Below are 13,250 nucleotides of genomic sequence, written 5' to 3'. Positions count from 1 at the left end.
ATTGGTGTAGGTTTACTCTATATGTTATACTCTAGTTAAAGTTTTTTTTTGATGTACTAATCTTTTTATTTTACTTCCTTTAATCACTGTACTTTATCTTTGGTCATTATTATTAATACTTCAAAGGCAAATTTTTTAAAAATAAGATGGCGGTTTCTTTAAAATATTTTTGGCTTTTTTTGATTTCGCCATTTTTTTTTCTCTCGTCTTCTTCCTATAATGCATTTCTTATCACAGTTTAAATTTTTTTTTTGGTTTGTTTGAGTTTTAACCTGATTTATAAGTTACTCGTGATTATATTCTTTTCGTTTTTTTTTACTAGCAATTATATTAAGAAATTTGGTTTTAGTATAGTGATTATTACTTTAGAGTTTGGGTGGATCTTTTTTATCCTTTACATATGGAGTTGCCTTCTGCTGATATGGGGGTAAATTTAGTTTCATTCCTCTTTTTTCCCAGCCTTTTCCTGGCTGGGGAGATCTTTTCTCCTCTTGGGTGGGGGGTAAGGGGTCTTTTTCTAAATCTTTTGCTCTTTATACCAGTTTTTTTTAAAGTTTTTTCATTTGGGCTGATTTTAAAATACTAAAATGTCCGCGAAGTCATCACTTCCGGGTCCGCCCCTTATTTCTGTTCCTCTTCCGGGTGCATGAGTTCATAATTTGGTTAACCCTTTATATACCAAAGGGTTGATTTCCGAAATATGGCTCAGACCATTAATTTTGTCTCTTGGAATACTAATGGCTTAAACCATCCACTTAAATGGAAAAAGATTTTCAAAGTATTCCAAAGACTGAATGCACATATTATTTTTGCACAAGAAACTCGTGTGAGGAAAGAGGACAATTATCACTTTTTTAGGTTTTGGAAGTGTCAACAGTACCATTCGAATTCGAATGCTAAAGTAAAGGGAGTTTCAATTTTTATTGACTCCTCAATTGCATTTGTCCAACACGATATTTTTTCGGATCCGAATGGTAGATTTTTGTTAATTACTGGCTCACTTTTTAACAAAAAGGTTGCTATGGTTAATGTTTATGCTCCCAATGTGGATTATCCCGATTTTTTAAAGTCCTTATTTACTTCTCTACCTAATCTAAATGAATATAATTTAATAATGGGTGGTGACTTTAATTGTTGTTTAAATCCTTTGTTGGACAGATCTATATCTATTCAGACTTTACCTAATAAGTCGGCCACTTATATTAACTCTTTTTTGACTGATAATGGAATTTTTGATATTTGGAGATTTCGGCATTCTAAGGACAAAGAGTTTTCATTTTTTTCACATGTTTATCATTCCTACTCCAGAATTGATTTTTTTTATTGACTTGTTTTATTCCATCGGTAATTGGTTGTAATTATGATATTATAGCCATCTCTGACCATGCTCCATTAAAACTTTCTATTAAATTTATGGATACAGTTTCTAGTGCTAGACAATGGCGATTTGATTCTACCTCACTACAAGATCTGGATTTTATTAAATTTATGAAGGAACAGATCGATTTCTTCTTTTCAACTAATTCCACAGATGATATTTCTTGCAGAACACTTTGGGACACTTAAAGCATATGTACGTGAACAGATTATCTCCTACTCTGTTAGTCTGAGAAAACGCATTAAGAAGGAAACTCTTTTATTGCCTGATAAAATTAAAGAGATTGACAAGAAATATTCGACTACTCCTAGTAAGGAGCTTTACAAACAAAGGGCTGAACTTGAAATGGAACAGTTTATTACTTACATCTTCGATTGAAAATCAATTAATGAAAACCAGATCTGATTTTTATATACATAGTGATAAATCAGGTAAACTGTTAGCTAGCCAATTGAAGAATGCTTTGGTTAAACGTCAAATTATTAAGATTCGTCAGCAGAATGGGGATCTGACAATTGACCATGATGAGATCAACAAATCTTTTCAAGATTTTTATTCCTCCCTGTATCATTCTGAATTCCCTCATGATTATAATACCATGTATGATTTTCTTGGGAAATTGAATTTTCCAAAATTATTATCAGATGATCTTTCAATATTAGAAACTCCTATTACGGATGCAGAAATTAAAGGGGTTATTTCCTCTATGAATTCTGGGAAAGCACCAGGTCCAGATGGGTATACAGTAGAATTTTTTAAAATGTTTTTCCGCTACTCTTTCTCCTTGGTTATGCAGGGTTTTCGAAGAAGCAATTAGATTGGGTAATCTGCCACTATCTTTTTATAGAGCTTCCATTTCTTTAATATTGAAGAAAGATAAAGACCCTACTGACTTTGCATCCTATAGACCAATATCTTTATTGAATGTAGATTCCGAGATCTTTTCCAAGTTACTGGCATCCAGGCTGGAAAAGGTATTACCTCAAATTATCTCAGAAGATCAAACTGGTTTTATTAAAAATCGCTATTCTTTTTTCAATGTTAGGAGATTATTGAATATTGTTTATACTCCTTCACATAGCACTTCAGAATGTGTCATTTCATTAGATGTGGAGAAAGCATTTGATAGAGTTGAATGGCCATACTTATCTACTGTGCTTGAGAAGTTTAATTTTAGTCCGACATTCATTTCCTGGATTAAACTGATACATCATATCCAGTAGCCTCGGTGCTTACTAACAATCAAAGATCTCCCTTTTCTCGTTTATTTCGGGGTACTAGACAAGACTGTCCTCTTAGTCCATTATTATTTGATATTGCTTTAGAACCCTTGGCAATTGCTATCAGAGAATCACAGAACATTTTTGGCATTAATCATGGGACGGATATACATAAGCTGTCATTATATGCAGATGATGTATTATTATTTATTTCTAATCCTGAGAACTCCATTCCTGCAGTTATATCTTTGTTGGCTCAATTTAGTAATTTTTCCGGGTATAAATTAAATCTTAATAAGAGTGAATTGTTTCCTTTAAATAGACAGGTTCCAATTTATGGAAATTTACCTTTTAATTTAGTTAATGACTCTTATTTATTTAGGGATTAAAATCACAAAAATCTATAAGGACTTATTTAAGGTTAATTTTTTACCCCTAATCGATCAGATTAAATGTTTGTTTACTAAGTGGTCACCAGTATCTTTATCTCTGATAGGTCGGATTAATGCTATTAAGATGGTTATTTTACCCAAGTTTTTATATATATATATTTCAAGCAGTACCAATTTTTATTCCGAAATCTTTTTTTGCTAATGTTGATTCAAAAATTTCCTCATATATATGGCAGAATAAAAATCCTAGATTAGGTAAAAAATATTTACAGAAGGCAAGGAAGGAAGGTGGATTGGCATTACCTAATTTTAGATTTTATTATTGGGCAGTCAATATCCGATATTTGATATGTTGGTTAAAGGATTGGGATTTATCTTTTAGCCCTCATTGGGTGAATCTGGAAATTAAATCTGTACAAGGATTTTCATTGGGTTCTGTTTTAGGGTCTTCTCTTCCCTTTGCTCTTTCTAAATTGCAGAAACAAATTGACAACCCGATAGTTAAACATACTTTACGTACATGGTTTCAATTTCGGAAATTTTTTGGGTTGACTCAGTTTGTTTTAAATATTCCTATTGTATCCAATTGCTTTTTTTATCTTTCTATTAAAGACCAAGCTTATTCAGCTTGGAAGACTAAAGGATTACTACGATTTTCTGATTTATTTTTGGATAATTGTTTTATGTCTTTTGAACAATTATCTAATAAATATAATTTGCCTAGATTTCATTTCTTTAGATATTTACAGATTAGGAATTTCTTAAATATTGCACTTCCTACCTTTCCAAATCTTGTGTCTTCAGGTATTTTGGAGAATTTGTTTGAACTAAATCCTTCTCAGAAAGGGATAATATCAAAACTCTACAATATAATTATGAAGATACGTTCAGAGCCCTTCTATAAGATTAAAAATGATTGGGAAAGAGAACTTAACCTTACTATCCCTATTGAGAATTGGGATAAAATTCTTCAATTAGTTAATACATCATCTATATGTGCTAAACACTCATTAATACAGTTTAAGGTTGTGCATAGAGCTCATATGTCCAAGGATAAATTGGCTCATTTTTATTCCTATATAAATTCTATTTGTGACAGATGTCATTCTGAGATAGCGTCTTTAACTCATATGTTCTGGTCTTGTCCGCTTTTGAAAAAATATTGGAAAGACATTTTTGATATTATTTCCACGGTATTGAACATTGATTTACAACCTCATCCTATTACTGCAATTTTTGGTTTACCAATGATGGACTCACTCCATTTATCCTCTTCTGCTTGTCGAATGATTGCATTTCTTACATTAATGGCTGGAAGATCCGTTTTGTTGAATTGCAAAGAAATTAATCCTCCTACCGTATTTCATTGGTTTTCTCAAACTATGTTATGTCTAAATTTAGAAAAAAATTAGAAGTGTTGTATTTGATACTTCTATTAAATTTGAAAAGATGTGGAGACCATTTATTCAATATTTTCATATGATGTAATATGACCCAGTTCCAAGCCTATTTGTTTTTCCAATTTCGATTTTACATATGTTGAGAGGATCGGAGTTGACGATACTGATGATTTTGTATTTTTGTTGGATATTATAAACAGCCCTTTTTTTATTTTTTTATTTTTCCCTTTTTTCTTTTTTCATTTTTTTTCTTATTGGTTATTAGATTGTTAGATTAGGTTTTTTTGCATAATTTTTTTTCTTTTTCTTTTTTCTGTTTTTTAAATATATATATTATGATATACCTAGGTTTGCTTTGTTTATTGGTTACTTGTATCGTCCATTATTTGGGAAGACTCATTTATACTGTAACTATTGCTTATGTATTCTTTCATGTTCAGTTGGAATGTGTATGTTTGTAATCCCATTATCTATGTATCAATTTTATTATGTTGATATTAATAATAATAATGAAAAGATTGAAAAAGAAAGAAAGAAATGTTGCAAGTCTGCTTTGACCTTCAGTTTTTACTGATGCACGATAGAAAACATCCTATTTGGATGCATCACACTTGGTATGGCAAATGCTCTGCCCACAACTGCAAGACACTACAAACAGTCCTGGTTCACATCACACAAACCAGCCTTCCATCCATGGGCTCTGCCTACTCTTCTTACTGGCTCAGTAAAACAGTAAAGATAAACAGAGACTTCATCTACCTTGGACATTTTCTCTCTCCACCCCCCCCCCCCACCCCGCAAGCTGGGCAGAAGCTATCAATGCATTTATCACCAAGGACAGCTATCCTGCAATTATAAGAATATTGAGAAATTCACTAGTACAATAAAAAGAACTCTTGACCTCACAATTTCTCTCATCATGGCCTTGCACCTCTATTTGCTTGAACTACACCTGCTCATAACTTTATTCTGATTGTTATTGTAAATCAGTTCAGAGTAGCGCTGAATGAAGTTATCCGCACCAGTTCCAGAATCTGATGCTTATTGAGTAATAACTGTTCCTGCACCTGGTGGCATAGGATCTAATTCTTCTGCACCTCCTGTCCGAGGAAAGGTTTGAGAAAAGGGAATGAAATATTCATGGCAAGTAGCAGAATTGGCAGGCAGGGAGCATTTTGGCTCTGGTAATCATACTTCTACTTGTTTTGAGATAGTGATTCAAAAAGGTCAGGACAGGTTCATAAGTTTGGGTTCTAAACTGGAGCAGGGGAAATTAGGCAGTAGCTAGCAGAGGTTGATTGGGTCAAGGGAAAAATGAACAGCAAGTGGGAGGCTTTTAAGAGTGTGAAAGCAAGTGTCCAGGAACAGCATGTTCTTGTTTGGGCCAAGGGTAAACCTGACAAGCTTATGAAACAAGAGAAAATCTGCAGATGCTGGAAGTCAAAGTAATACACAAAATGCTGGAGAAACTCAGCAGGCCAGGCAGCATCTATGGAAAAGAGTAAACAGTTTTAGGCTAAAACCCTTCATCAGTACCGGAAAAAAGGGATGAGAAGTCAGTAAGAAGGTGAGGGGAGGGGAGGAAGAAGTACAAGGTAGTAGGTGATAGGTGAAATCAGAACAGGGGGAGGGTTTAAGTAAAGAGCTGGAAGTCGACTGGTGAAAGAGAGAAAGGGCTGGAGAAGGGGAACTCTGATAGGAGAGGACAGAAGGCCATGGAAGGAAGAAAAGGGAAAGGAGCACCAGAGGGAGGTATGGGCAAGTAAGGAGAAAGCTAAGAGAGGGAAATGAGAATGGGGAATGATGAGGGGTGGGGAAGAAACCAATTTTCTGAAGTTCAAGAAATCAATGTTCATTCCATCAGGTTGGAGGCTATTTGGGAAGAATACAAGATGTTGCGCCTTTAGACCGAGTGTGGCCTCATTTGGCAGTAGAGGAGGCCATAGACTGACATGTCAGAATAGGAATGGGAAGTAGAATTGAAACCAGTGAGCACTGAGAGATTCCACTTTTTCTAGTGGACAGAGCATAGGTGCTTGGTGAAGTGGTCCCACAATCTACGTCAGGTCTCACCGATATACCAGGAGCATTGGATACAGTAGATGACCCCAAAAGACTCACAGGTGAACTGTTTGGAGTTCTGAATGGTAGTGAGTAGGGGCAGGTGTGGCACTTGTTCCGCTTGCAAGAGTAATTGCCAGGAAGGAGATCAGTCGGTTGAGACGAATGGACAAGGGAGCCACGTAGGGACCAATCCCTGCAGAAAGTGGAAAGTACTGGGGGTGGGGGGGGAGGGGAGATTTGCTTGGTGGTGGAATGTTGTCAGAGAAGGCGGAAGTTACGGAGAATTGTGTGCTGGATACGGAGAGGCTGGTGGGGTGGTAGATGAGGACAAGAGGAACCATGCCCCTGGTGGGGTGGCAGGTGGATGGGGTAAGAGCAGACATGCATGAAATGGAGGAGATGAAGATGAGGGCAGCCCTGATGGTGGAGGAAGGGAAGCCCCTTTCTTTGAAGGAAGACATCTCACTACTTCTGGAAAAAAGCCTCATCCTGAGAGCAGTTGCGGCGGAGACGGAGGAATTGAGATGGAGAAAATAAGGATGGCATTTTTACAAGTGACAAGTTGGGAAGAGGTAGGGCTGATAAGAGATAATTAAGCTCTGCTCAAGAAAAAAGATGTATAGGTTTAGGAAGTTGGGATCGACTGAATACCTTCATGATCATCTTATTTTCTTAAGAGGGCAAAAGGAGGAAATGAGATAGTTAAGGAAAATGCCAAAAGATTCCACAGCTATATTAAGAGTAAAAGGGTGGCTAGGGAGAAAGCAGTTACACAAAAAAAGTCAGCAGGGCACCCATATCTTGAGCCACATAAGGAGGGTGGGATTTTTAACAAATACAGTTATGGGAAAAGGTAGGTAGGTGGTGATGAGTCCATGGTCAGATCAGCCATGATCTTATTGAACAGCGGAACTGGCTCGACAAGCTAGATGGCCTTCTCTTGCTCCTACTTTTTACGTTCTTATTTCTCCTATGTGTTTACTGAGGAGAAAAATCATGGCTGCTCAAGAGATGATTGAAACAAGTTGACATGTATTGGAGGATATACATATTACTAGGGAGGAGGTATCTACAGCCTTACTTTGCATTAAGGTACATAAAAGCACAGAATCCTACCAAGTGCATCCTTAGACTCTGTGAGAGACTGGATAGGAAATTGCAGAGGCTCCTGTGGAAATATTTGCTTCACCATTGCCCGCAGGTGAAGTTCCTGAAAAATGGAATGCTGTTCCTTTGTTTAAAAATAACAAGCTAGGGAACTCCAGGCCACTTAGCCTAACAACAATGGTAGGAAAGTTACTACAGGAGATTCTGCTGGCAGGATTTATGAACATTTGGTTAAACAGATTCTGATTAGAAGTCAGCGTGGCTTTATGCTTAGGAGGTGTGCTTTACAAACATTTTAGATTTTTTTTAAAAGAACCAGGGAAGGTAGATAAGGGTAGGGCACTGGATGTACCTACGTGGACTTTAGCAAGGCTTTCGACAAGGTCATGCATGATAGGCTGGTCTGCAACATTAGATCCCATGGAATTCAAAGAGAACTAGTTAGATGGATTCAAAATTGGCTCAGAGCTCGGAAGCAGAGGGTGGACATTGAAGATTGTTTCTTGGATTGGAGGCTGATGACTAGTGTTGTGTTGCTGGGGTTGGTGTTAGAACACTTGTTATTTATATTAATGATTTTGAATTCACAAGGCTTGATCAGTAAATCTACTGATGATACAAAATTAAGTGTGATGAAAGTGAAGAATATCATAAATTACAGGGCAGAGTGGGTGAGAAGAGACAAACTGATTTCAGTACAGATAACTGAGGTGATGCAGTTTGGAAAATTCAAGCAGTGAAGGAGTTATACAATGTAAGGCATTAGGAAGTGTAATGGAACAAAGGGACTTAGGAGTACAAGTGTACAGTTCATTAAAAGCAAAGTCACAGGCAGACAGCTTGGTGAAAAAGTCACAGTCAAGCTGGAGATTATCTTGCAGTTGTAAAGTCGTTGATGAGACCAAACTTGGAGCACTGTATACAGTTTTGGTCATAGGAGTACATTTGGTCATGCCTGTTATAGGATAAGTGGTTAAACTGGAAAGAGTGCATAAAGAGATTTATGCTGATGTTACCAGGATGAGTGGGTCTGGGTTAGAAAAAGAAATTAGCCAGGGTAGATCTTTACCCTTGGAAAATAGGAGAAAGAGGGGAAACCTTATAGAAATGTTTAAAATTATGAGGGACATAAATAAAGTGCAGTCTTTTCCTGGGTGTAAAGGGAGTCCAAAATTAATAGCATAAATTTAGTGTGAGAGGCGAAAGATTTAAAAAGAACTGAAGGACAACCTTTTCACACGGGGTGGTAAGTACATGGAACAAGTGGTTGATGCAGGTATGATGGAATTATTTAAGATACACTTGGATAGATACACGGAGGGGCAGGGAGAGGAATAAAGGCTGAAAATAAGAAAGTGGTGCGAGCTGGGTGGGCACTGTGTTTGGCATGGACTGGTTGGGCCAAAGGGCATGTATCTGTGCTATATTTTTCTTTGACTCAATTACTCTATGAATTAAAGGAGTTTTATCAGTGACTGGTGTTTATATTTCAACTGGACAGAATCTTGCTTGACTCCACTTGGGTGGAGTTTAAACTATCTCCTCTACAAATGTGTTTGGACAAATACCGAGTAAAGCCTTTTTTTGTTAAGTTTGAATGCTAAGACATGGGAGCAGAAGAATACTTTAAGCACTTAAATGGAAATGGAATAGGTTTAAGATGGCTGGAAGGTGGGAAGTTGGGGGGGGGGGGGGTGCAGAAGGGTGGTTTCCAATGGAATCTTCACACTTTACAAGCCAGACTGGAAAGCACCGTCAAATCAATGTGAAACTATTCTGTACAGGATATTTCAGCTCACTGTGTGCAGAAGTCAGGTTAGCTTAGGAGTTCACTTGCCTGCAAGTTTGCATTGTCAAGGTGGAAAAATCTTTGATAAACAACATGAAATAACTTAAAACAAAGATTTTATAATAACTTGAGAAAGGATTATCTTTGGAAACTATTGAAAAAGCTGAATGAAAAAACAAAGCAAACCCCAGCAAAAATATACTAAGCAAATCTGTCCCATAGTAAATATTAAAATACTCAGTTCAAACTCCAAAATTAAGAGTAGCATGACTCCCATTGTACAAGGGCTTTCATAAACAATATACAGTATATGAATTAAGCAGAACAAAAATATATTTATTTTCTACATAAAGTCAACCCGAACAGTAAAAAAATAGTTACTGTGCAATTTGGAGAGAAATACAAAGGGGGATGTAATCATTTTGAAAGTAAACTTGAATGAGAACATTAATACACTGTTATGGGAGAATATTGCTCAAGGAAGCAAGCACTTCATGAATAGTAAATAAATAATGTTTTAGAATACAAACATTTTTCTGTGGCTCTCCCAAATTGCAAATCTTTGTTTACAGAGTCATAGAAAAGTACAGCACGAAACAGGCCATTTGGCCCATGTAGTCCATGCCAGACTATTTACACTGCCTAGTCCCATTTGACTTCCATCCGGACCATAGCCTTACAAACCCCTCCCATCCATGTACCTATCCAAACTTCTCTTAAACATTGAAATTGAGCTCACATGCACCACTTGAGCTGGCAACTCGTTCCACATCCTCACGACCCTGAGTGAAGAGGTTTCCCCACATGTTCATCTTGTTCTACCACACTCCTCAGTACCCTACTGTTCATTATGTAAAACCTACCTTGGTTGATCCTGCTGAAGTGCAAGAACTTGCACTTGTCTGCATTAAATTCCATCTGCCATTTTTCAGCTCATTTTTCCAGCTGCTCCAAGATCTGATAATCTTCCTTGCTGTTCACCACACTCCCAATCTTGGCGTCATCCACAAATATGCCGATCCAGTTAACCACATTATTATACAGACTGTTGATACCAATGACACACAACAAACAAGCATCGATCCCTGCAGCACTGCACTAGTCACAGGCCTCCAGTTAGAGAGGTAAACGTCTAGTACCACTGTATGGCTTTTCCCACGAAGACAATATTTAATCTAATTTACTACCTCATCTTGAATGCCGAATGACTCAACCTTTCTGACCAATCTCCATGCAGGACCTTGTTAAGTGCCTTACTAAAGTCCATGTAGACAACATACACCACCTTGCCTTCATCAACTTTCCTTATAACTCCCTCAAAAAACTGGTAGACCATGACCTACCACGTACAAAGCAATGCTGACTATCCCTAATCAGTCCCTATCTATCCAAATACTCATATATTCCCTCCCTTAGCATTCCATCCAATCACTTTCCCACTACTGATGTCAGCTTATAATTTCTTGATTTATTTTTAGAGCCTTTTTTAAAATAAGGAATAACATTAGCTATCCTCCAATCCTCCGGCACCTCATCTGTCACTAAGGATGATTTAAATACCTCTGCTAGGGCCCCTGCAATTTCTGCACTTGCCTCACACTGGATTTGAGGGAACACCTCCTCCTCTGTAATCTGAATAGGCTTCTTGCTATAGCTTTGCTTCACTTCTATAGACTGTATCTGTCTCCCGAGTAAATACAGATGCAGAAAAATCCACTTAAGGTTCCTCCCCCATTTCTTTTGGCTCCATGCATAGATTACTATTCTGATCTTCCAGAGGACCAAGTTTGTCCCTTCAATCCTTTTCCTCTTAATGTATCTGTAGAATCCCTTAGGATTCTCCTTCACCTTGTCTGCTAGGGAAACCTCATGCTTTCTTTTAACTCTCCTGACTTCTTTTTTAAGTGTTCTCTTGCATTTCTTAATCTCTGGAAGTACCTCAGTTGCTCTTAGCTGCCAATACCTCTTTTTTTTTCTTAGCCAGGGCCTCAATTTCTCTTAAAAGCCAAGGCTCCCTAAACCTGTAATCTTCATCTTTTATTCGGACAGACACATATAAACTTTGTACTCTTAAAATTTAAAATTGTACTTGCAATAAATAATATGATTTTTAGGCTTTGTGGTACAAATTCTAGTCTTCTCCAGTGTATAAAAATATTCTCTCTCCTAAATCTAAAGTAAGTATGGACCACTATAAATTATACAATGCTAATCTTAACTATCGTGAATAGTTCCACAGCTCCCACTGAACAAAAAGAACAGTATTCTAACATCACAAATAATTGCAAATTAATTGAAACAATTGGCTAATGAACAGATAAAGATTCTGTTCCTTATGTTGTGAACTTGACTGCAATAGCATTTTTATCTAGAAATGCTTCACAGTAAGCACCCAGTTTTCTTTTGCCATCACGTTCTTTCATTTCTTCAATTCAATCTACTGTTCAATTTGCCCTCTACATTTTTTTCTATATTAGATACTCACGCTAGGGGACATTGCAGAATGGGAAACCAGTTTCCATCATTTCAAAATTCCTTACCTCGGTATAGGTAGCTGGGTTAAATGGCAGGGTGTGTGTTCCAGTAATATACTTTGCTGAAGTTTTTATCCTTTGAGAAGCCTGAGAAGAAAGAAAAAATTAAGACGCATTTCTTAGACTAAATTTAGAAGATAGGATGATATAACTGCATTTAAAACCGTGACAGAAGCTATGTGTCATAAAGATCAGGGAACTAAAAAGAATTTTTTTGAATAGAGCTACATGAAACAGTCCTACTAATGTAACAACTATATAAAACTTAAGAGATCACTTAGAGATACGATGACAAGTCCTGGACCACGGGCAGATAAACAAGGAACACGTTATGCTCTGTAGGCTGTCCACATTTAGATCCAGATACAGGTTCACATTAAGCTCTAGAATATCATTCTGTCCAAATAGGTTTGTTTCAGTAATCCAAACAGGAATTGGTTTGTTACATTAAAACAGTAAAATACTCAAACACGAGGGAATCTAAAGATGCTGGAAATTCAAGCAACACACACCAAATGCCGGTGGAACACAGCAGGCCACGCAGCATCTATAGGGAGAAGTCAACTGTACTCCACTAGTCATTATAAAATGAATACCACATTGGTCTGCCCTAATTTAATACCAGATAACAATAAGCTGAAGTATTAGTTGACAGGAATCTTCATAAAGTCAATACAGATTTATCATGGCATAGTGATGATGTACAGTACTAGTGGGCTTAAGTTTGGAAAGATAGAAGCGAGCACAGAAGGTATGGCAAGGGATGGCACTGACTGTAATAGCAACAGATGATTGAGGAAGCAATAAAGCTCTGAAGAGATAGGAGAAGATTGGATGAGGGTTGAGCAAGGATAATGGTCTATGTTTTTAATTATGACTAAAAATATCACTATCTGGTCATGTGGAGCTAAAATAAAACACATTTCTTTAAGAATGACTCTCAGAAGTGGCTTGGATTGTAAATGCAGCATATCCAACTAAATTATTTTGCATCAGGTTTAAATTATTGATATAAATGCTGATAAATCAAATTTGCACATATGGGCAAGAGTTAAGCATTCAAAAAATTAGGATATACGTGAACAGATAATCATCAACAAGATGCAAACTATTGAGCATTTCATATAACCTTTTGAAATAAATAATGTGAATTAAGTGAAGCGTATGGGGAACTAGACTGTATACCTGTTTATTACAATGATAATTTGTCACGCATTCTTAATTTCCGTTACTAACTTCACCAAAGACAGATGGAATCATACAAAATGCAAACTGGCCTTTCATTCCATTGAGTCTGTGACGACCATTTACTGCAGGATTTTTCATCTGGGGTTCCAGGAGAGAATGTGATTTTTGAACTTCATGC

At 36.8% G+C, this 13,250-nt stretch overlaps 1 protein-coding gene across 1 annotated transcript in view; it reads right to left on the bottom strand.

Moving 5' to 3' along the window:
• ecpas (Ecm29 proteasome adaptor and scaffold) overlaps window positions 1-13,250 on the bottom strand; it is a 155,506-nt gene that overhangs the window by 83,144 nt on the left and 59,112 nt on the right. The window contains exon 17 of the mRNA XM_059974826.1: window positions 11,891-11,971. Coding sequence (XP_059830809.1) covers window positions 11,891-11,971 — 81 coding nt within the window. The remainder of the gene's footprint in view (window positions 1-11,890; window positions 11,972-13,250) is intronic.

Source organism: Hypanus sabinus, chromosome 7, assembly GCF_030144855.1.
Source record: "Hypanus sabinus isolate sHypSab1 chromosome 7, sHypSab1.hap1, whole genome shotgun sequence".
NCBI classification, from domain to species: Eukaryota; Metazoa; Chordata; class Chondrichthyes; order Myliobatiformes; family Dasyatidae; genus Hypanus; species Hypanus sabinus.
The sequence above is the reverse complement of the archived record's forward strand: the minus strand, read 5'-3'. Positions and strand labels throughout refer to the sequence as shown.